The 24681-nt window shown below is 58.0% G+C and overlaps 1 protein-coding gene across 2 annotated transcripts in view; it reads right to left on the bottom strand.

The window, feature by feature from the left end:
• The window catches only part of CDH4 (cadherin 4), a 500836-nt gene extending 476707 nt beyond the window's left edge, over positions 1–24129 (bottom strand). Inside the window, exons 1-2 of one of the 2 annotated variants that reach the window (XM_055302565.1) lie at positions 24008–24129; positions 21943–22054 (exon numbers count right to left, since the gene is read on the bottom strand). In XM_055302565.1, coding sequence (XP_055158540.1) covers positions 21943–22054; positions 24008–24082 — 187 coding nt within the window. In that variant the 5' untranslated portion in view covers positions 24083–24129. Of the gene's footprint in view, positions 1–19020; positions 19308–21942; positions 22055–24007 lie in introns of those variants that run through there. The other variant, XM_055302570.1, reaches the window with a different exon arrangement.
• Positions 24130–24681: the final 552 nt, after the last annotated feature.

A 24681-nucleotide genomic window follows, 5' to 3' on the forward strand; every position in this document is an offset into this window, starting at 1 on the left:
CTCCCAGCTTGCCGGTCTCCGCTTCCTCATCTGTTGAATGGGACTGTGAACAAGCTGCGGATGGCTGCTGTGAAGACCAAAGACGGATGCACTCAGGGCACGGGTTGGCTGAAGGCGACAACGGGAGAATCCGGCAAAGAAGGCGCGGGGCGGCGGGGGGGGGGGGGGGGGGGGGGCGTGTCGTGGCAAATCCGGCCCGCGGCCTGGGGTGGTGGATAAAGTCCTACTGGCACAGAGCCAGCCCTTCCTTAGCAACCGTCCACGGCCACTCTTCTGCTATGAGGGCAGTCGAGTAGGTCCCGCCAACATCTGGCCTGCAGAGCCTGAAATAATGATGACCAGGCCCTCTAGCGAACACACGGGCTGCCCGGGTCCTGGCGGCTGTTTAAACCCCCGGCTGCAGGCCTCGGAAATCACAGACCTTCTTGGAAGGCTTCTGCTTACTTATCAACACAAACAAATGGTCCCTGGAGAAAACAGATCCCATCGACCACACGTCTCAGCACCTCCGTGCTGAGTACACGCTCCGCACACGTCAGCACATGGTAAGTACTAAGAATGCACAAAACTACCTGAAAGACAATCACAAAACTTCCCTGAGGGATTTCAACAGCAACCGGCACAGACGCGCAAGCGTGTTTGTCAGCTAAGGACAGATGTGAGATTTCCCCAAATGCGTCTCTACATGTGTGTCGGCCGCACCCATCACCCCGAGGAGACACACGAGCACACTCGAACATGCAATTTTGCAAAAGAAAAAAGAAGAAGGGAAAAATAGATGTTTTTTTAAAATGCCCAGCCTCTCCACCGACTGAATAAACGCAGGTCAGATGACGCCACCTTCCCCGTCACGGCCTCGTTAGTGCCTCCGGGCCGTGAGGCAGGGGGACATGCACATCCCCAATGTCCTCACCGGGGACATCAATCAGCACCACCCTCTGAAACATCCTTTGGACAAGTGGATCCAGGACTGCGTAACAAACACAACCTCTGAACCAGAAATTCTGAATTCTGCTCCTAATGATTTATTGAAGAAATAATGAGATGTACCAAAAGCTGGGTTTACAAGGACCTTCATCACACCGTCGCTGCCAGTTGCCAAGCCCTGGAAATATCCTGTCCCAGCACACGCATGACATGTGTCCATGGAGCACATCCACGTGTGTGCACACGCTCAACCACACCACAGGTACACATGCTTGTGTGAACTACACACAGCACCCACATCCTTGCACATACACTAACATTCAAACCCACGTACCCACACGTGCACAGCCATGCATGAAGCACATATGTGTGGGTATGAACACGTCCGCATTAGACTGTACATATATGTTCGTGCACATGCTACATGTGGAGACGAGAACACACATCAGAGTCCCGTGCACGCTTGCACACACAGCACGCATGTGCACCTACATTATAACACAGCCAACCTATGCCAAGTTTGTGCACACACTACATACATGCACACGCACATACACACACCTAGACACAAATAACACGACAAATGATTAACAGTGGTTTCTTCAGGGGAGGTAGATAAAATCATTTTTATCTGAATTTTTTTTTGTGTTTTTCTAATTTCAAATCTTCAAACAATTTTTTTGGCATCTTAAAAGTACAAAATGTTATATTAATACAAAAGGGACAGATGAATGATATGTTTCGAAAAGAAACTACCTTATGTAATGTGTGTTCCCAAAGGTTAATTCTTGCTTTGTTTCCTCATTAATTATGCTCCTGATTAGCGTCTACACCAACTGCCTCTTCTGCTCCACTGCCTCTCTCCTGAGCAGCTGGGGTTTTCAAAGACACACTCAGATACATGGGAGGTGTGGACAGAGCCTACTCAATCTGCAGGTGCAGGGTGTCCTCCCGTGTTTACCACACTGGCAGTCAGGGCAGCGGAGTTGCCTGGGGCCCCCAAGAAGAATGCACAGGCCTGGGGTCCGTCCCCTGGCACGGGTTACAAGCATGTGGCCCCCTTGGTATTGGCTGCGTGGACACCCCACCATGGTTTACGGTGCCATCCTGGAAGGGGTGATGGGCACACACAGGTCTGCCTGCCGCCGCTGCCTGGAAGCAGGGGTGCGAGGGAGAGCCCCACCCACCATAAGCCAGGTCAGAACACGTGGACGGCTCCGAGCCACGTGTCTGAGAGGAGAGGACAGCGTGCGCCCTTGATCCCAGCTGAGGCCCCGCCCCACCTGCAGACCCTCGGTACCATTATCCCTCCGATTCTCTATGAAACTCGGGACTTGCAGGGGAAGCGGTTCACCACGGGGGAGAAGACAGAGAGGGATACTGACCATCGCGAGCGATGGAGACAGGACAGCGCCACGAGCCTGTCTGGATGCTGCTGCCCGCCCAGCCCTCGCTTCGGGGAACAGCGAGATGAAGCAAGGTGGGCTCCTGTGAAGGTCACCTGGCCTTCGCACACGGCCGCCAGGCGCTGCAGTCTCTCCACGTCCCCCTCCCAGGTCAGACCTCTGCTCTGTCTTAACGGACGCCTTCATCTTATGGGAGTACATGTACTTAACAGGGGATTTTATATCAATGCCTAAACCTCTGCTTATAAATAAGCACAGGAAAAGCAAAATAATGCAATTAAATCTTTGCCTCACACCTGGTGCTTGCTTTCTCTGAAAAATCCAGATTTGCAAGAAGCAAGACATCCTGGTGCCATCCTGAGGCCCTGATGCTGGGAAGAAAGACAGGGTGTCTCTGTCCCTGGAGGACCCCACCCCTAGCGCCATGTGTGCCATGGGAAGCCCGACCGTCCTCCACATGCACTGCAGGCCTCACTGCAGGAAGCAACGCAGGGCCTGATGCTCTGGGGGTCTTCAGGCGCTGACAGCCTGTGTTTGAACAAAGTGCAGTTAAAACCCACTCCCACCTTCGTGGGGTGAAGCTCCATCTCACACTGGTCACCTGCACCACAGCCCCTGCCCCTTCCTGCGCTTAGCGTCTCCCACTCACCCCCTTCTCATACTCAGCCCCCGGAACAGCCCCCCCACCCCACCCAGCCCCAGCGGTCAAGGTCAAGGCTCATGGATAGTGGAGGGCGGGGACATCCCCAGACCTGCCTCCTAGGCCCAGGGCCCTGCTGGGGCCACTGACCGGCATGGAGGACTATCCTACAACCCCAGGCCTGGCCTTTACCTCCTGGAGGGGGGTTTCTTCCTTGCAACCATGGGCCCTGCCTAAGATGTCCCCTTCCTTCCAACTACCTGTCTTCAAGAAGAGCGTCAGAGCCTCCCATTAGTGCCGGCCTCCACACGGCCACCTTGCTACTTGAAACAGAGCCAAACCCACAATCATGCATGGAGGCCTGGAAATCAGCCCAGTGACCTGCTGTGTGCTTGACTCACAGAACTTCACAAAACTAGAGGTTTTCACATCAGGGTTCCGACTGCCCACGTTTCTCGGGCACTGGGAGTGCAGGCCAAGTCTGTGTTCCCACGGGGCTTAGGCAAGGGTGCCAGCCTCAGAGGAGGGGAGGCTCCCCGGTTCTCAGACCCTCCCACTGTCTCCCTCCACCCTTGGGTGGCCGGCCCCTGCAGGCACTCAATGGGGAGAAAGAGGAGCCAGCTGCTGACCTCCGCATGCTGAGCCCCACGGCAACCCCACGACAGCAGGAGCACCCTCTCCACGGGAGCCTGGAAGGGATCCTGGCCGTTAGTGGGGGGCGGGGCTCTGGAGGAGACTTGTCCCCAAGATGAGGAGGAAACAAGAGGTGGGAACTAGCCAAGAAAGAGCAGAGGCATGGGATGAAGGCCCAAGCAATTCCAGCCGAGCAGGCCAGAGGGAGTCAGGGAAGCTGTGACAGTCACACAGACCCCCTGGGGAGGACATGCCCCATCACCTGCTCAGCGGTTGGCTCTGACTGGCCCTCCCTGGAGGCCTGGACTGCTCCAGGCCAGGCGGCAATGCAGGAAGCAGTCTGTGCACTCTGGGAGCCACGTCGCATTAGAGGAAGGGTAATGGGCAAGGGGACGTGGCTGGCGGCTCTGGACAGCGGGCCCCCAGCACAAGCAGGGGACATGGAGGGAGCACAGCTCTGAGCAGAGGCAGAGGGTGCTCAGCTGAGGAAGCAGCCCCAGCAGAGGCCCCAGCACAAGATGAAGCAAGAAACGGGAAAGCACCGGGCACTCGGTTTTGCAGTCTGGCAGAGCAGGGTGAGGAGTGTGCAAAGCCCTGTGGTGGCCTCAGTGCGCTGAGACCCACACCAGTCTGCCTCAGAAACTCGATCTGAGTTTGTCTCAGCAAAGGATGCATTTGAGAGTGAGAGCCGGCAGGCAGCAAGATGCTGTGAGGACCACGCCATCCACTGGGAGGATGTGCTCACCTGTGCCAGCCTTTGCCCACCTCCTAGAATGTTCCTGAATGTGCCTCTGGCTGCAGTCTCTATTTTAGAGGGACAGCTCTTGGATATGGCAGTCACAGCCATGTGGCTTCTCACCTAGGAGTAAAGGAACGCAGGTGCCCTGGGAGGGGGGCAGGGAGATCCCCGTCCTGGCCTCAGGCCCTCGGCTCTCGCAGGTCACAGTGTTTCCGCTGCTCACAGGAAAGCTGCAGAGGCTCTACCAGCGATATCCAACTTCTGCCAGTAAGGACGCATCCCTGCCTCTGGGATCTGACACCATTCCCCACTTGGGAAGTGAAGTTCATCAACTCAGCGTTGATCACTGACCGTGAGAGCCCGGGCGCTGCCGTCCTTGGAGGCCTCCGGCACCCCACTGGCCCATCGTCAGACACCCAGTAAAGCCTCGATTCCGTGCTTCCAAAGGAAACAACATACTTCATGGCACCCCTGCTCCCCTCCAAATTGCCTGGCTCTCGCACATTCTGAACTCATCCTCTGGGAACAAGGAGTAAGCACTGGGCGTCTCCCTGAGGGCTGAGCACCAGGATAGGTGCTGCCCCGCTGACCCAGCAGTAACTGCAGGCAGTGACCACACGCACATCCTTGGTGTATGAGGAACACATTTCAGTATCTAGCGTGAGCATGTCCACAGCACCTAAATGTCCCCAACTCATCCAGGGAGGCCCCCGCTTGGCAAGGCCAGGAGAGGAGAGGATAATCAGTAAACGCATCAGCAAACCAGCTTGACTTGAGCACATTCAGGCACATGGGTGTCTCCAGGCCTCCATTCCCTGAGGGCAACAGGATGCTGAAGAGCTAAGGATCTGCAGCAGGGAAGTGACACCGGCAGACGGTGCTATGTGGTGAAGGGCGGTGGTGGCAGGGACAGAGAAAAAGTCACAGTTAAATAAATAAATCAGAAATTAATAGGTAGGCCTCCTCGCTCCCTGACACCCGATAAGGAACTGCCCGCTTGCCGATTCCTGGGCTGGCCAAATACCCCAGAGGGAAAGTTTACCAAATGGCAGCTCATGTGCTTTTCAGCTGGGTTGTAACACAGGCCCCGAGTTGCAGACTGGCGCTGGGGGCTGAAATGTGAGGACTCTATCAGGCTTGGCCGGCACCCACCCTGCAGGTCCCGCTCGGAACCCGGAGCATCAGCCCCGCCCCTCCTCCCCCAGGACAGCTGTGAGCTGTGCGGTGTGGACAGCGTACAAACGGAGGGGCTGCCGGCCCTAAGGCTCATGCAATAATCACCAATGTCATCCAATTACGCTCTGGACACCTGAAGCCAGCACAGCCCACGGAGAGACAATTTCATTACAGTAAGACCCACTTGTCTTCCTTTGCTTTGATAACAGCTTAATAAATAAGCTGAGTAAGCCCTAATGCAGAGGTGCAAAATGAAAACTACTGTGACTTTTCCACTTTGTGCCCATCCTTCCCTAATTATCACGCTTTCATGTCTCCCTGCTTGTCAGTTCCAGCCTCTGACCCTCCAAGAGCGGGGAGCGAGCTCATCTCCTTTTCCTGCAAAGATGCCTTCCTGGGACGGAGGCTGCGCGGGTGACCCCGGCCATCGGCCTCACCCTCCGGCTCCCTCGCACACATCCTCCTGCAGCACTCAAGCTGTAACGCCACACACGCACTCACAGTCGCACACTCACACACATAGCCACACTCACACATACACTCAGTTACACACATACACACAGTCAGACACCCTCACAGTCACACACACTGCCATACTCACAAAATCACACTCACACACACACTCATGCATACATTCAGTTACACACATACACAGTCACACAGACATCCTCACAGTCACACATGCACTCACACACACAGTCACACACATATAGTCGCTCCTACATGCTCACTCACACACAGTCCCACACGCTGACACAGACACCCTCACCGTCACACACACACACAAAGACACAGTCACACAGCCATACAGTCACACACACACTCACACAACTCACACATACTCACAAGTGACACACACACACCTACAGTCTCACACACACATACACAATCAGAGATACACAGTCACACACACAGTCACACATACACCCATAGTCACACACACACACATACATAGATACACACACAGTCACACATACAGTCACACGCACTCACACGGTATGACCACAATTTGGGCAGACAGGAGGAACAACATAATAAACACCCACATCATCACATACTTTAATAAAGCTCAGACAATGGAGGTGGAAGTAATTAATCTCACTTAATGCAGGCAGGACGATGGGAGAAGGCAGCAGAAGGAGCTCCACAGAGAAATGGGATTTGAGGCAGGAGGCCCTAGAAGATTCCTATGGATCAAAGGGCAGCTGGGGGGTGGGGCAGGTGCAGCCAAAAAAAAGGAGCAGAGCAGGAAGGAAGGGCTGGCCCCTGGAAGGAGTGGGCGTGGCGTGGGGAAAAAGGGAATGGAGCCCCGGGACCATGACCTCATGGGCCAAAGAGCAGTGCAGCTGCTCTGGTATCTGGGGAGCCAAAGATTCACACGTTTCTGGAGCAAGACATCACCACTGACGGCAAAATGAACAATTTGATGTATCAATGATGTGCGGCGTCTTGGGGCCCCCATGCCTTTCTCTGTCCAGCAGCCTCTGACCCTGTGGCCTTCTCAGAGCCACCGTAACAGAACAACAGGCCCTGTCTCCATCACCCAGCATCCCTGAACCACCATCGGGGCCTCCACAAACGTCCATCCCATAGAAACATCAAACGCGGCCACGTGGGAAACAGCAGTGTGAGCGAGCGGGTGTGAACACCAGCCCTGTCATCATCCTCTGGGGAGAGGGGGATGGCAGGAATATGGGATCACACTGACCCAATGTACAAGTGCAGCCACTTAGCCCTCTCTCCCCCAATTCCCACGTGCAACATCAAGATGAGCACCTGGGTCAGGAGCATCCCCCACAGTTCAAGCTACTTAATGTCGAGTGTAACCAAGTACATCTCACCTCAACAGTGGAGATCATTTAAAAGCAAAGGCACATGCTCGTCATTGGTGTAGAGTCCTGGAAATATGCTCAGTTCAAAACTGCAGACGTGCACCTCTGGCCCCACATTCTAGCTTCAAAGTTCAAGTAAAAAGGAGGCTTTAATTTATGCTTAGGAAAATAAAAATAGATTAATAGGATCCAAGTCAAGCTGCTAGAAGAGGTTTTCCTGTGCCAAAAGACAGGCACTGTGAGTTCCCCTAAACGGGTTATCATTTTAACATTGTAAAGCACTAGACTTATTTTTTTTTAAATAGCAAAACTACAATTATCTCTGCACGCCCTGTATCGCCGCTCTGCAGCGCTCCCGCGTAACGAACCAACTGTCAGTGATACGCGCAGGACGAGCGTGTCTGTGCCACACTAGACGGCCGGCCTTATCAAAATCCAACTGCATTAATCCTTTCCGTACATCAAAAATCAAATAACTTTCTGGAGAGAGGCTACAGTCTCATGAAGAGCAGTTCCACTGGGAGATGGTGAGTGGAGATTAACGGCACAATATGTTCGGAAATAAATAGATAAGCGTTTGCCTCCACAGCTACTGCTTGACACTCAGAACTCGGGACTCTTGCGGGAAGACACAGACGAGCGTCCGGAGCCGCATGCGGCCTTCCCGTCACAGCCGCCCTCCTCCAGAGTGACCGGGAACTCTGGCAATAAACAAGGCCATCATCCATGGTGCCATTTCCAACAACAAAAGTTTGAACCCCAGTGGCATTTAAACAAGAAGGAAATAATATTATTTCGAAAGTGATAAGGGAGAAATGCAATAAGACAATTCCTAGATAACTGCAGGGAGAGGATGGCTTCTGATGAAATAACCACCTTTCAAAGTGAGGAAACAATGTGATTTTTCTGCCCGCACCGAGAAACAGAGCACAGACGGCAGCCTCCCGGTCTCGGGAGCAGCCCCTGCCCCACTGCGGTTGCAGGAAGTGATTAATTAGTGCCTTCTTGCGGCGGCGACCTTAGGAAGCCACTGGGGGACTTTTATGTGCACGTCACAGAATTGTATCCTTCCAGAATCCTCCTTTTAGAGCCCAACAATGGGGCACATCTCCAGCAGTCCCCAGCACCCGCGCCAGGGCTCCCGGAGGACGGAGGTCTGGCTTAGAAAGAACTGTCTTCTCGGTGCCCCTTCTGTAAGGGGAGGAAACACCACTCACGGCCGAATTCCAAGGGAAGGGAGGCAAGCGAGTAGGAGCCTGGCGTCCTGCTCCCGCGTCCTCGCACTCTCGCTCTCCCTCTGCCCGCACCCAGTCAGCCCCGGCCAACCCATGGGGCCGGTCCCAGAGACCCAGCCTGCCCCCACTCAAACTGTGGCACGTTGCTGTGAGACCCCAGCTGCCCCCTATTTTAATGTTTCGACTGGGAAATGGCAAAAGTAAGATTCTCTTATGTCGTGATAGACCCGTCCCATCAGTGGGGACGCCCTCACATCCCTGGTGGGAGGTGTGACCTCTGGGCTCATCCTGCTGGGAAATCAGATCCCTATTTTAGGTTCACACAGCCTCACGTACCATGTGAGGAGAACAGGGGGGAAGCACCGGTGCAGCATCAGGTGAGCACGGGAGATTTTTCAGAATCTAAACGCAGACACGTGAGCCTTTTTTGCTGCAGCCTCATGAGATGCTGGAGCCAAGTCCACGGCCCTGCGCCAGCCCAAAGGGAATGTAATCCTGCTCACAAAGAAGTCAGGAAGGGAGCCGGCTGGCCCCTCCGCCATGCTGATTCATCCAGGCTGGACGTGAGGGCTGTCTTCCATCACTTCATTAGAAGGGGCACCCTGGTCCAGGGGCTCGATTTAATACAACAGAAGACATGGATCCTAAGGGCACCGGGACAGTAACCCGCCACGAGGCCCTTAGGGTTTTCACTAGGTACTCACACATCTGCCCTGCACACTCAAGACAGGGAAGGTGGAGAGGCTATTCCCCAGCAGCCCCCCGCCAAGTTATCCCTGTGAGACTCTAGAAAGTTCCAGAATCACTGTGCCCTGGAATTCCTACCCACAGAGTGCAGACAAGCCCATTCTAATTTTAGGGGCTGCCACAAAAGGCTGTCGCTGTCATCATGTTTAAAAAACCAGAGATTTTCAGGGAATATCACGCTTACAGTGTTTCAAATGCAAATCCCCAGAGCAGGGCCCTCTCAAAGACCCACAAATGCAGGGCAGGTTTATCGAGGTGGACAGGACTAAGGAAAGAGCCGCCTGCAGTTTCTAGGACTAGGAATCCAGAGCACTTGTTCAGTGTTTCCACCAAAAATATCCGAGAAAAAGACTCCACCTCTTTGGAGATGCTTATACCTTCCTGCAAAGGTGCCATCACTCAACCATGAAGGAAAATACTTGAAGCTCACACTCCACACACCCCCCCTTACCCCCAATCACTTTGAAAGGATCCGAGACTTCAAATGGATTTCAAAGGCCCCTGTAATTTTGGCAGCATGACATTTTATGTCTTATAAGGTATTTTTATTAGCCAGGATTGTAGAAAATTGACGTTTACCAGCCATTAACCTTTCAAGCATGTAAGTATTTTTTTTTTCCCACATGGAAGTATATCTTACATTTCTCTGCAGATCAATCCTGAAGCTGTCCAGCTCCTTTAAGGGGGAAAAAAAAGTCATCGCGAAGCCTCCCTGTTCTCAGGAATACATAGGTTCTATAATTTTACAGATTTTTCATCACAATTTTATCACCTTCAAACCCTTCCTGTTTTTATTATAAAGTATTAAGGACTCGGTAAGACGAGTGGTGTAATTTCTTCTTCATATTGAGGGAAGGTGGGAAAGAGAGTCGTTTAGGAAACAAACGTCCCGTTTTACACAGGGGAGAGCATGCAGCCCGGCCACCTTGCGCAGCCAGCTTCCGACCTCACTGAAGCTTCCCTCCTCGGCGTTGAATACGCGGCGACATAATCCAACCACACCAGAGCCCTGTTCATAAATAACCATAGTGAATAACTTACATTCGTGTGTGCCTCTCCATGAGCCTACAGAGCTTTAAAGAAGCCATTCCATAATTTATTTGCTCAATTTTAAAAACACTCCTTTTGCTAAAAGGTCTCTGGCCACACATAAGAATGGAAAAGCCAAGAAGGGAAAAGTTCCCAAACAAAACCATAAAAACCTATTAAATTGAGCTACCGTCTAACAGAAAAATGACTACCTCAAAGGCCTGCTCCCCGCGCCCCAGGGCCAGACTCTCAAGAGGACCATCTGAGGTCATCCACCGACAACCAGGGCTGCGTGGAAAGAGAGGTGCCCGCGGCCATGGGGGTCCCGGTCATGCATCAGGAATGCAGCGTGGGCTTCACATCCCCAAAGCCTCCAGGAAAGAGATGCTGCAGGCCCGGGCTCCACTTGGCTGAGTGGGGCCTGCTGCATTCACGAGCGGCAGCATCAACGGTGACCCAGGGCGAGCGAGCAGCGGCCACGCCTTCAACAGGCCAGGTACTGCTTCACGTGCATCATCCTGCCGGGCCTCCAGGCCCGCCCCTGCAATAGGAATGCTCATCACCTCCTATGGAGGGTGCTACAGAAGGTCATGCAGGTCACAACATGCGCCTGCTGCGATGACAGGGCATTGGGTCTGGACCCCTGGAAGCTGATTGGACCTGGCCCTCAGGGTTCCCAGCGTCTATCAGGAAAATCTGAGGCTTTGGTGGACAGGGCAAGGGGGATGGCCTCAGATGACAGGCTGCCCCTTACCCCCAGGCTCTACCGCACTGGCGCAGGAGCGTGAACAAGGGGCCCCAGAGCATTGCACATCAGCATCCCCCGCTTGGCAAGGGGGATTAATGATGCACCTACCCCACAGGGTGCTTGTGCAGATGAGTCCAGTTGGCACCAGTGAGGCACCCAGCACAGTGCCCAGCACAGAAGAATCTCAATCAACAGACTAGAATGACTGTCCTACCAGCTTCTGGATTAGGGCCGGGTGCCAGGACCGGCACGGGGCTTCCTGTGGGGTTCTGGTGCTCGCCAAAGGTGGCTGCACATGCAGCTCGTCCTCCCCACGGCGCTCATTAATCAAACACCCAGAGGTGCCCCTCTGACGAGCCTGCCAAGGCCCTCTGTCACTGTATCATCGAAGAAAAAAAAGAAAGGAAGGAAAGAGGGGTGTCTTTCTCCTTGAAATCCCCACGGAGTGCAAACCAGCCTGAGTATTGGGACGAAGCAAGGGAGAGCTCACCTGGCAGCACCCGCGAGGGGGTCCTCCCCACCTGGCCCGGCTGTCACAGGCACTCGTGGGGAGTGGGCAGGCGGCCCAGCTGGAGCGGTGCCTGGGGACCGAGGCATCCTGAGTCCAGTGGCAACAGGCCTCTGGCAGGGACAGGCATTCCCACCCCAGCGCCGGCCCAGGGCTGCCCATCCCGCCCAGGAAGTCAGGACGGCCGGGCTGCGGGACCCGGGGCAGCAGATTCCCACGGGGTGCCCAGGGCTCCCCGGCAACTGCGCACCCACGGACAGGGCCGTGGCTGTCCCCAGGGACACATGAGGCCGCCCCCAACGGTCGAGAAGTGGCAGTGACAGGGACGGGTCCCTGGAAACAGCTGAGCAGCTGCTCCCCGCAGCAAGCACGCTAACCTCTGCTTTCGGAGGAGCTGAGCAGCCAGGCAGCAAAAACGCGGCTGCTCAAAACACAAGAAACTTGACACTTGGAGCCAGAAATAATGCCTTTTTTGCATTTGCACGGCAAAGCAGTTTTGGGGAGAGAAGAGGCACGTTCTATAAATGCCTCCCTGCCTGTGCGCCCCGCGCCTTCCCGCGTGCCTCCACATCTGGGCAGCAGGGGGAGCGAGCCTCTCCTCCTCTGGAGGCAGCGGTTCCACGAGCCAGGCCCAAATGCAGACCTCCGGATTAACACAATATTTACAACGTGTCTACGCGATATCATCCGAGCTATAATCCTTGTTAAGATGGCATTGACGAGGGAAGATAATGGGAGGAGAGCAAACGCTCCACGCACGCTTTAGTTCCGATGACATCGTTCCGTGTCACGCTTTACACATCAGAACACCGTGTTTCCGCAGCAAAGGGCCTGGCCCGCTGCTCCGGGGAGGTGGACACTCACAGCACCCCCGCAACCCATCCTCCCCACCCCCCCGAGGCGCACCTTCCGCCACTGGCTACCGCCTGGCAAATGCCGTCACCATCAGGAATAACACGGTTCCTCAGGACGGATGCTGACCCCAGGACTCTGAAGCTAAAAGTCCTCCAGACCCAGGGTCCTCAGCTTTACGAGCACCAGCCTCCCCGGGACGCGGGTCCATCAGGCAGCGTCCCCGGCCACAGCCCCAGGATATCTGATGCACTGGGTCTGGGTGTCCCGGGGCACCTGTAACAGACAACCACGAACTTGGTGGCTTAAAATGACAAGAATGTATTCTCTTGAAGTTCTAGGAGGCAGAGTCTGAAGTCGAGGTGTGGGAAGGGCTGTGCTGCCCGTGGGGGCTCCAGGGCTGGGCCTTCCTGCCTGTTTGGTTCCACCCTGGCCTCATGGCTCCATCTCTCCCTCTGTCCCCCTTCCCATGGCTTCTCCCCTGCGTCTGTCTCTGCTCTTCTGTTTCTTTTAAGGACACCTGTCACTAGACTCAGAGCCCGCCCGGTTAATCCAGGATCATCTCACCTCCATGTCTTCACTGAATTATGCCTGCAAGACCCCTTTTCCACACCACATCACAGTCACAGGGTCCAGGTAGATGTAACTTTTGGGGCTCACCATTCGACCCAGGACAGTAGATCTGGGAGGGGACCGGGGGCCTGCCGGGGTTCCCAAGTGTCCCCCAGGCAGGCAGTCCCTCCACCCCCCTTGGATGTGCTATGCCTCTGCTCTTCAGATAAGGAATCAGAGGCCCGCAGGAAGGAGGGCAGGCCAGTCGGGCCCCCCCAGCCCCCGAATCCCCTGGCTCTGAGCCTGCACTTCTCCCTCAGCCCTGCTGGAAGCGGAAGCCGGGGGACCGCGTGCTTAGCAAACACGTACACCGAGGCCTCACTCCCCCGCAGCTTTCCAGGCAGATCAACGCCAACAATGTTCAAACTTCCATTCGGGCAGCAAAACCCAACGCAAGACAATAATCCAACAGTTTTCCAAGTCGCGTGGACAAGCAGAGGCGCACAGTCCTGAGGGAGGACCCAGGAGGTGAGCCGCCCTCCTCCGTCCTGTTCAAAGAGAGGAGAGAGAGGAGAGAGAGAGAGAAGAGCGCTCCTTCCAGGACAGACATGGGTCTGTGGCCCCCACCCTGGGCTGGAACTTTATTCAACTGTGTTCCAAATGGAAGATGCACCCGGGCCAAGGACGCCTCCCTCCCCCCGCAGGGTGGCTTCTCCAGGGGCCTCTTGCTGGGCAGGGAAGCGCCCGTCATTCCACGAGGACCATCCTCCGGCAGACGAGGCAGGGGTGGCACTCTCGTGCCTGTGGATATTTATCTGTCACTGAGGCTTACCTTAATCCCTCCTAAATCCCCACACGCTGTCAGCAGGAAAACAGTGAAGCCAAACAAGGCTACATTCGAAGCAGCCGGATCGGAAGCGGCCGTGGGCTTTACGGCCTCCGTTGAGCCTCAGACTCTCAAGCGGCAAATCGCATCTCAGGACCCACGAAGGAGCTGCCGGCCAGAGTCCCCCCCCCCCCACTACTACTATAGGCACAGGCCATGGCGGGCGGGGGCTCCGGGAACGAGGCGGGGCCTGGACGAGCTGCTCGGTGCCTGAGTGCTGGCGCTTCCGGACCCTGACTCCACGGGGTTCTCAGTGGCTCCGGACCCCTGTTCCTCCCACAGGGAAGGGGCGTGTCTGTGTGACCTGCTGAGGACCCCTAGGAACTGAATGAAGAACATGGCAAGGGGCCCAAGACACCACCTGTCCTCAGGACATGGGGGCCGACAGCACAGGCTTGAGGGAGCCCCTACCCCACACCCCAGGGATGCCTGTGAGCATCACCTGGCAGGCACAGAGGCCTCTGCAGAAGTGACCAAGGCAAGGAGCCCGAGGTTACAGCCGGCTGGATTAGCCAGGTGGGCCCAGTGCCATCTCAGGGGTCCTCGTAACTGGAAAGGGAAGGTGGCCAGTTGGCGGTGGCCGTGTGAGCACCGGGGAGGCGTGGGCAGGAGCACTGGAGTGGCGGTGAGGACGAGCCCGGGGCTGCAAGCCAGGGGAAACAGGGCGCCGCGTGATGCTGAGCTGGCAAGGACGTGGACTCTGCCCTGGGGCCTCCAGGACGACTCAGCCTGCAGGGCCAGCCCACACTGGATGTCGGTGTGCAGAGCAGTGAGGAGGACATGAATTTGGGTCTTCTAAGCCCCTAACCATGCAGGCCACTGGACAACAGGGAAACACTAACCCAGTCCATGGTCCAAGCGAGCTCCTCCCTGCAGAAGGCGTGCAGGCCATGGAAAGTCAGAGAGCTCTGTGCAGAGCCAGCGAGGCTGCAGTCCCACCCACGAGCGCCCTGAGCCCTCAGGTGCCTGGGAGGCCTGGAGGGAGCAGGCGTATGAGCACCCAGAAGGTCCCAAAACACAGTATGTGCCCTGGTGGATGCTGGAAGGGGGGCAGGCTTTGGAAGAAAGGACACACTGGTCACAGATAATTAAGTTGATTTGCTTTGTTTCGTTCTTTTGCTTCCGCGTAGGAGTCAGGGAGCCAGCCTGAAACAGCAGGAGACGGCAGCCGAGAGCCACCCAAATTCTGAGCTTTCTGACAAAAGCGAACGATTGACCGGACCAGCTTACAACACGCCTCAATCCCTCCCCAGGACGAAAAGCAAGGAGCAGCGTGCACGAGGTTCTGCAAGAACACACAGGAGAGAACTCCACCCCCTCGACGCGCAGGAATGCAGCACATTATGGTATTTTTTTCACGGTGGGATTCAGGATAATCAGTCCATTCTTTGGGAAGAGGAACGCTCGCACGTTTACTTGTTCTCAGTTGGTGATTAGTTCTGGCATCGACTTACGTGTGCTTCAAAGATGCAGAGAGAGGGAGGGAGCGAGGATGCGAGGGAGCAAGCCTGCAAACCTATCGGGGGCCCCTGGAGACACCCAGGCCCCCAGACCCGGGGCAGACAAGGGACACGCACACGGCGCCGCGAGAGGGTGCCAGGAGCCTCCCTCAGGCAGAGTCGCCGGCTCCCCTCGGGGCCCCCGATCCCGGGCCTTCTCACAGCCCCGCGTGCTTGCATCACAGGCGTGCCGGCTCCCGGAGCACAGGCCTTCCCCCGCGCTGGTGGAGCCTGGGAGCCAGGAACGCACTCTGGACCGTCCGCTTCATGCCCAGAATTGCAAACTCCTGTTGGCATCACAGAATGCTGGCTCTTGTGATCCCAGGGCCGGTTTTGCAAACCCAAGGTGTCCACAGAGTTTGGACCCACTTCAGATGAGCCCTCACGCATCACTGCCGGCCATCAGGCGCCTCTTGACACGCCGGGCCTCTGCTGGTTGCAAACGTCCAAGACGAGAGACAATTAGCACGTCCAAATGCTTGATAATTGCTAATCTTATGACGGTGCCCTGAGCATCTGGGGTATCCTGTGTGCACGTGATCTCGGTGCTCGGAAACCATCTTCGCTCGCAGCACGTGGGAGACGTAAATGAGCTGCAAGCCCGAGTCTGGACGAACAGGGAAGGTAGAGCGAGTCGACGCATTCCGGCCAATCGCTCCACTTCCCCGTCCGACATCAGCCTCTGAGCCGTGAATCCGGACCGGTCCTACCTCGCCGGCGAAGCCTCGTGAGACCACACAGGCGGTGTCCGCAGAGGGCGGCCAGGCAGCGCGGCCGCGACAATCACAGGAGGCCTCGCGTTTCTGCATCCTGAGGCGCCGTGAAAATGCGCGGCTCTGAAATGCAAAAATCTTCATCTTTAAGCCAGGGCACCGATGAGTCTGTCGTGCTCCTGTCTGACTGGCGTGTGAGCTCTCTGCAGTGAGGATTTTGGGGTGGTGACAGGTGACACACGGGGCAGAAGCAGGAAGGTGCAGGGGGCGGGGCCCGACACCCAGCCAGAGGGGCCCCGTGGCCACCAGCACGCCCTCGGGCCATGTGGGCCACAGGGCTGTAGCCGTCTGCCTCCTTCTGGCCACCGGGACCCTGTCTCTGCCTGAGCTGGGGCTCTGGGGACAACACGGGCAGTGGCGCCTTCCCAGGCGGACCCTGCTTCTGCCCGACGCCGCCGATCCTGGCTAGAAACCTCCCTTCTAAACCTCCTACCTCAGCCACCAGGCAAAATGAGCATGGGGCAAGGCTGAAAAGTGAAGGGTGGCCCCAAAGACAGCCAGAGGGGCATCATGGCCTGCAGCGAGGCCTGCATGGCGGGCTCTGGGTGCTCCTCCTGGGGGACCCCAGAGGCAGCTGCTGGGAGAGGCCGTGGAGGTCGTGGCGCCCCAAGGGGAGCCTTCCCCCAGCTTCCAGAGCAGGGAACACGCCGTCCTGCACGGCTGCCCCTCCCTCCACCTCTTGTGCAGACAGACCACAGCTTCCCGGGCCAGTCAGTCCTGCGGACAAAGTCCCAACCGGGCCTGCTCTCCTGGCTTCCTGGAGGAGGACGGCTGAGGGAGCCAGCAGACCCTGCATGCACCCTCCACGACGGGCGGGGCGGACACGCAGCCCGGATTCATACAGTTAATGATTCATCCACACTCTGGCCCGGACTCGGATGCGGTGACTGTTTATCTCCTCCGCTCGGCAAATACGGAGCGCCCACAGTGCGCACTCTGCCATCCCGGGTGCTGGACGTGGACTCTAGTCCACGAGGAGCAGAGGCTACTAAAGCAAGAGAAAGGCCAAGGCCCACGGAACAAAGGATGGGGAGAAAACCCAGGCTCCCGTGAGAGGATGGAATGCGCTCCGAGCTTCCAGAGGGAAGGACATGCACATCTTGCTGACGTGCACAGAGCTTGCTTCCCAAGTCAGGGGTCACAATGGCCTGTAGACAAGAAACTCAACTGTGGTGTTTTAGCTTTGTTTTTCTCATCGCTTAGGGGGACAAAGAGCACAGAGGTTATCTGGATGTCACTCAAGCAGGATCCAGTTCCTGCTGCACCATTCTCATCGTCACAAGACGGCTGCTCTGCCTCAGACATCACGTCTGTCTTCCAGGCAGGAGGAAGCGGTAAGGGGAAAGGGCACAAGGCATGACCAGCAGAAGAGATTCCTCTCTACCAGGAAGAAAGAAAAAAAAAGACATCTTTCCCAGGAGCCTCATCTAACAAAATAACCTGATTAGATCCCACTAACCACAACGGGGCCATGTTGCCCCAGACATGATGTGTGAGTGTCTGAAACGGGACCCTGCCTATGCCAGATGGGCCAGCCCAGAAGACCTGACGGTGAGGAAGAGGGGGAGGACGGAGGATGACCTGGGAGGGGCCGCCGACCGCGCCTGCCTCGTCCACACTGATCATCAGCGTGTTGCCTACCTGAGCATTCCCAGCGGCTCCTGCAGCCCATGCAGTGCTGTCGGGCACACTTGGGGCTTCACGTGGGATTGTCACTGTGCAGCGACCACACCGCGAGTTAGCAAGTTAGATGCAGTGACGGGCGCCGGGTGGGTGGCAGGCCTGGTTTAGCCTCGTGCCCTGCAGCCGGGGATGCGCCTTCGGCCCCGGCAACAGTGACCCGTCCATGCAGCGCAGGGTCAGGCCACACTGCGAGCGCAGAGGGCTGTGTCCACTATACCGCGGGCCATTCTTACCCCGACTCTCACCTGCCTCCCCAGGGGGTGGAGCCTTGTATGCAAATGAGGCACTCACGCCCCCCCCCCCCATGCATTCCAGGCGGGAGCTGGGAGCAGCAGCCTGAGGGGCCAGATGCCTGGCGGGTCCCCCTCTGCACCCATGCCTCCCTCCCTCCTTCCCAGACCGGAATCCTACTGGCTCCCAGGAGATGCATCGACCAGGTGGCGGATCATAATAGCTCTAACCCAAATACCACAACGCAGCTCCCGCCTCTCAGCCTCCCCGTCCCTCTCGGCGGCAGGGAGCGCCTGTGACCTAGTTCTAGCCCAGGAGAACTGCCAGCATCCTGAGGAAGTGCTGGCTTTCCCCATACAGGGAAGGGTTGCAGACGGCGCTTCCTTTATGCTGCTCCAAACTCAAATGCAAGGGCGGGAGCCGCGGCAGCCGGTTTACAACGATGAGGCAATTCACGGGGCTGACCAGTTAGAGACAGAGGATAGAATAAAGACCAGGCAAGTGATGCTGGCGCTCAGGAGCTGTCTCAGCCACGCCCCCGCCACCACCACCATCTCGCCGCTTCAGTGTCAGGTGAGAAAAACTGACCCCCCTTCATTTAAGATCCTGGTGATCGGGTTTTATCCTGTCAGCTGAGCGCATCCTGAAATGATCTAAAATAGTAGAGCAACGTGCAGGAGCTGCTGCCCTCATGAGCTTAGGGTTTAAGGTAAGAGGGGAGATTGCCCAGAGAACAAAAGTTCCCCGAGGAGGGAGCAGCGTGGCTGGGGGTGCACCCGAGGGCCCGCAGCGAACGCAGCATGGGAGCTCTTCTGAAGCCGTCATCATCAGAGACAACGCTCCTCTCTTATCAGTTGAGGTCACCTCCCTCAGGTGACGCCCAGACCCCACTCTGTCCTGCCCCCAGCAGACATTTCTACTCACATGCGGCCTCCTCTCCGGGCCCCCGGGGGGAGCTGGGACCCACGCGGCCTGGGCGCCCACTGCACAGCCTTCCGCTCTCCCATCCTTGGCAGGGGGAGGGTTTGCGGCGAAGCTGGTCTGGGTTTTCCAGAACTCTGCCCGCCACAAGAGAGCAATGCAGGTCACTGCATCAGCTGCCGGGCTGACCGTTAATTATTAACAAAGCTGAGAAAAAGACACCAGCTCAGCAACTGCCCCACGCTAAACTATGGCTCACAGAACGTTCCATCTTGGCCTAAGGAAAACGGCTTAGCCATCCTCCTTTGGATATTACCACGCACCAGAGATCATGGCCGTAAGCGAATTATCCTGAAAACAAGTCGAAGAGGACGTGAGCACATTCACCTGCCGGCCAGGAAGAGCACACACGGGAGGCACTGCACGGCGCGGAGGGGATCTGGGAACGCTACGGCTCGGCCGGCCGGGCGCCCCGCGGCGCTGCGGGGAAGGTTCGCATGTGCCACCCTGTTGGGGAGAACTATTTTAAGCCTAATTAGCATGAAATTTTTTAGAATGCAAATGCTTTTCGTTCAGACATAAAACAAAATGCCACGACATTTCTTCCATCCATTTATCATAAATAAGTTAATTACTGGGTAACAAATCACTCCTTCTGGAATCTGGATGTTTGGGGCGGCTGGTAAGCGGACTCGGGCGAAGGAGCCACCAAGCAGTCGTTAATGGCTTTCGGGGTACTTATAATAAAACGGCGACTCTGTGGAGCCGCACTTGTCAAATTAAGGTTAAGCTCTCTCTGTTGGAAAAAGTCAATTATAAATAGTCATTATCTATTTAAGTTGATTCCTACCAGAATAACAGAAATATCGCGGCTTTTGTTGTGGACGCGCACATCTTCACCGTGGTCTTGTGGTTCGCAGAGTTTGCACACAAGAAGGGGGATTTTTTTTTTTTTTACCTGCCCTGGTTTCAGCGTGTGTCAGCGTTGGCTTTTGCTTTCATATGTGTAAAATTACTTCTAAGTTGTAAAACATCTTTGTCTCCAAAAGCTCTGTGTGTGCGGGGAGGTGGGTGGGCACGCAGGTGCAGGAGAAGCAATGCGGCTCTAGCCCGCCCCAGAGGAGGGGACGAGCAGGGTCCCAATGCTTGGGAGACTCCTGCGATGCTCCCCTCAACCTGGGCTGGGCATCATCTCAGATGTGCCCAGAAATGGGTCATGCAACCCCAAGTCTGAGTTCACCTTTTTCACCCCACACTGGGTGAATGCCGTCTGGGCTCATGGGGCAGGCCAACGTTCAGCCAGCGATCGAGACCTCCCCGCAACCCTGGCCAAGAGCAGAGTGGCCAGTGCCGCCTGCACCCACACCCCCGCCAGGTGGGAGACCAGACGTCCGTTAGAAATCCCACATCTCATCATAAAAGGTACGAGAACCTGCTATTCTCTTCCACAGTCGGTAGCACTTGTCATTCCTGGAATAGAGACACTTTTTCTTACATTTCTGAGTAAAATTGATAATCCAAGGTCTTCACAAGTGTAGCTCATACCCAGAGAGGCGCAGGATGCCAGCTTCCAGACGAGCAAGCAGGGGTGCCGCACTGCGTCCCCTGCTCTGTGCAACAGTACAACACACTGAGTATAGAAGGATCTTCTAGGCCTTCCCTGAGCACACAAGTATGCGAGGCAGGCTAATACATCCTGAGAGATCCTCTAAAATGACATGCACGGTGCAATTCACTGAGCATCTCCTGAAAACTCTCGCCATATGTGACGACTCATGCAGCACACCCCTCCTGCTTCTGGTCAACTGCTGGGTTTTTTTTTTTTATTTTTAACTTTTTTGGTAATCAATGAAAGATTCACTAGTGTCATACCCTTAAGCAGTCAATGCAGAAAACAAATAAGAAAAGCTGGACTAAATACCAAGTCAAAAATCCTGATTTATAGGACCAAGAACAAACAAGAGAAGTCAACAAGCTCCATCCCCAAGGAAGAGGATCTGAAAATCACATCATGATATGTGTGTGTGTCACACACACACACACACACACACACACACACACACACCCCGCCAAAGACGCTGCTGTCAGCTCTTAGGGGAAAATCCTAGATTCCCTAAAACACAAAACTGGGGAGAAAGTCAGCGGTACGAGCACTATTTAGTCGCAAGTGCTGAAATTTAGCTCTGAAGCTTTCTCCAAACTTTGTTCCCTCCATCACTCCGAGATCAGCTAAAAGCTGCTACTTCTGGGAAGGCGCACAGCCACCGTGCTCGTGGTAGGGTTTGGAATCCTCAGAAGGAAGAGCTGATTTATTTCCCCTCCCAAGCAAATGGAAAGTTTAATTAGTTTGTCTCGGAAGGGAAACAGATCAACATGCAGAATGATCTACTGTCACTTGACTTTTGAGGCTGCCTCTGACGTTCCCATCACAAATGTGGATATAATCCTACAATTACGATAAAGCTAATTGGTAGTTCCCTCCTGCATGTGTGTTTTCGTGTTGTCAGTGGGGCAGTAATGAAAATGAATGCCACATTTGTGAACAGAACGTCTGTGGGCTTATTTACCGCATTTCCAACAACATCGTCTGCTTTATCATGCATTTCAAAGCAGGGATAATTTAAGAATCCAGAATTTCATACATAAAAATACTTAGCAAGAAAGTCTCTCCCTGCACATTATTTGGGTGACGTTACATCCGAATTCCAATTTGTTGCCCAGGAAATGATTCACCTCACTCAAAAATGACAGGCGTTCTGAATCATTCACCTGCGATGCAAACATGCCTTCGAGGTCCACAGATCCGCATCTCATTGACCTCACGGCCATCATTTTGCAAAGAGCCCCGCCTCGCCTGTTCCTGGAAACGTCTCCCCTGTCCAGAGTACGGTGTGCCATGTCTCCCCACCCGCCGCGGCCCCCTACCTTTGAGTAGCCTCTCTCCTTCCAGAATATTCTCCGAGATTAATGCCGTGTAGTCTTCTTCGGAGAATCCGGCCTTGCAGGTCTCTCTGGCTGTAAGATCCCCATTACGGGCCTGAGAACAGAAAGAAAAGAGGTTGGAACAAATGTGAAGTTGACACAATTTAATCCAAAACCCATGTTTACTAGGGGCTGCTGCAGGCCGGGTCTTGCCTCCGGCTATGACACAAACACCGGAGCCACAGCCGCCACCCAAACCCGCTGCTCTGCTGCTCCCGAGCTCTCATGGCCTCACCTGGTTCAGCAGCACCCCAGGCCCCATGAATGCCCGAAGCCGGGGGCAGTGCCACACCCTGCACGCCCTGGGTGCTCTCCCTCCCTCACACACACACACACACACACACACACACACACACACCCGCAGTCAAGTGTAACCGATGGACCGGGCCCAGCCAGGGAGCGTCAGGAACTCCCTGTGACCCAGGACAGCTGTCACAACGCGCGGCCGTACAACTTGTGTGAACGTGGCCTCTCGCTCTGCAAACACCTCCTGTCCTGCGCTCACCCTCCTGTGACAAGGGGACGTGAGGAGATGCCCGGGTGATGGGATGAAGTGACAGGAGCGACAAGGGCAGGTGACGCAGCACCAGGGCACACTTGACCTTCTGACCCAGCCTCGGTGGAGGCTCTGGGGAGATGGAAGCCCGGGGGATAAGAGGGCACCGCTGCACTGGCCCCGGGTCCTGGCGGCGGGTGGGGACGGCCTCTCTGGTGGGGCCACACCTGAGGAGTGAGGAGCGCCGCCAGGCCGCCAGGGAGGTGCAGCCAGGGCACCCTGGGGGCCCCAAGCTGGGCTCTGGGTGCACAGGGTGCACAGGGTGCACAGGGCGGGCGGGCTTCCGGCCTCTCTGTGGGTCCCCAGGGAGGGAGGAGGGGCCAGGGCAAGGAGGGAGGTGCTCCCAGGGGCGGCAGCGGCTCAGCGCCTGGCAAGGACACAGGCTTCCTGAAGATGGGGCTCCAGCCTCCCGTCCTCCCACCGCCCCTGGGCTGAGCTGGTCCGCCCCGGAGCCCGGCCTGCAGCCCCGCGGGCGACCGGAGGGGGTGGGTGGGTGTGCGCCTGTCCTGGGGCGCCCTGGGGTGCCGCCCGGCTCGGCCTCGGGGTGGGCAACGGTCCAGGGGACCGCCCGCCGCAGGCCCGCGGGGAGAGACGCCGAGCCCGGCGGCCGCGCATCCCGGGAGGGCTCCCCGGCGGCGCGCGCGGGGCGGGGACGCAGCCCGGACTCCGCTCTCCGACGCCGGGGGGGGGGGGGGGGGGATCCCGGGGGGGGGATCCCGGGGGGGGGGGGGTGTCCGGGCAGGGCGCGGGGCAGGGCGCGGGGGGGCCCGGGGCAGGGCGCGTTCCCGGACGGTCCCCGCCGCGGCGCCGCTGCTCGGGATCCGGGCAGGACACGCGCCCGCGGCCCCGGAGCCGGACTCGCCCCGCAAAGTTTCGGCCCCCGGGGGAGCGGCCAGCGCCGCCGGAGCGCCCCGCAGCCTGCAGCCGGCCCCGGCGCCGCGCTCGGTTCCCTCCGCGGGTCCAGCGGCGCTGCCCGGAGGAGCAGCGAGGCCGAGCGGCCACGACAGGGGGTTCCCGCAAGTCCCGCGGCCCCGCCGCCTCCCGGGCGCCCCCGCCCGCCCCCGCCCGCCCCCGCCTGGGGCCGGGCTCACCGCCGGGGGGGGGGGGCGCCCCTCGCCCGCCGCCCCTCGCCGCGGTCCAGCCCCGCTCCGGCCGCGCAGGGGGCTCGGCGGCCACCCCGGGGCACCCAGGCCGGGCCCCCGCCCGCAGCCCCGGCCCGCGCTGGGCTCGCCAACTCCGGAGGCTCGCGGCTCCCGGCGGCGGAGGGCGCATCGGCTCCACCAGCGGGCAGCCGGGCTGCGAGCCGCGGCCGGGGATGCTCGGCGGTCCCGGCCCCCGCCCCGCGCCGCCCCCGCCCCCGCCCCCGCCCCCGCCGGGCGGCCCCGGGTCCCTCCGGAGCCCCCCGGGAGAGCGCGCGCCCCGCCGGCCCCGGGCTTCCGAGCGGCAACTTACCCGGAGCGCGCCGGAGAGGGAGAGCGAGAGCGAGAGCGAGAGCAGCACGAGGAGCCCGCCGGAGCCCGCCGTCATCTTCCCGCCGCGCCCGCCGGAGCCCGCAGCCCGCAGCCCGCAGCCCGCAGCCGGGATCCCGCGCCCGCTCCCGCTCCCGCGCCCGCCGCCGCCGCCGCCGCCGCCGCCGCCGGATCGCGCCGCCCCGAGGCCGCCGCCGCCCGGCCGGGCCCCGCGCCTGCAGCCCCCCGCGCCCCGAGGTCGCCGCCCGGCTCCGGGAGCCAGGCCAAGGGGCCGGCGGCGCGCTCCTCGGGCCGGTGCGTCCGCGGGCCTCGCCGCCGCCCGCGCCTGTCTCCGCGCGCTCCGAGCTGCAGGTGAAGCCGCGCGGCCGCCCCGCCGAGGCCCCGCCCCGAGCCCGGCCCCTGCGCTCGCTCGGCCTGACGCGGGCTTAAAGGCGCCGCGCCGCCCCCCGCGCCCCGCGCCCCGCGCCCCGCGCCCCGCGCCCCGCGCCCCGCGCCCCGCGCCCCCACCCGTGCGGGACGGACGGGCCCGGACCCCCGGGCCGCGGGGTGGCGGCAGGGACGCCCCGCCCCCGCCCGCGCGCCCCCTCTGGATGCGGACCCCCTGCTCGCGCCAACCTCCTGCGCGGCCCTCGGCGGGGCGCCCCCTCCTGCTCCCTG

The sequence above is a fragment of the Nyctereutes procyonoides genome, unplaced genomic scaffold (assembly GCF_905146905.1).
Source record: "Nyctereutes procyonoides isolate TBG_1078 unplaced genomic scaffold, NYPRO_anot_genome, whole genome shotgun sequence".
NCBI lineage: Eukaryota > Metazoa > Chordata > Mammalia > Carnivora > Canidae > Nyctereutes > Nyctereutes procyonoides.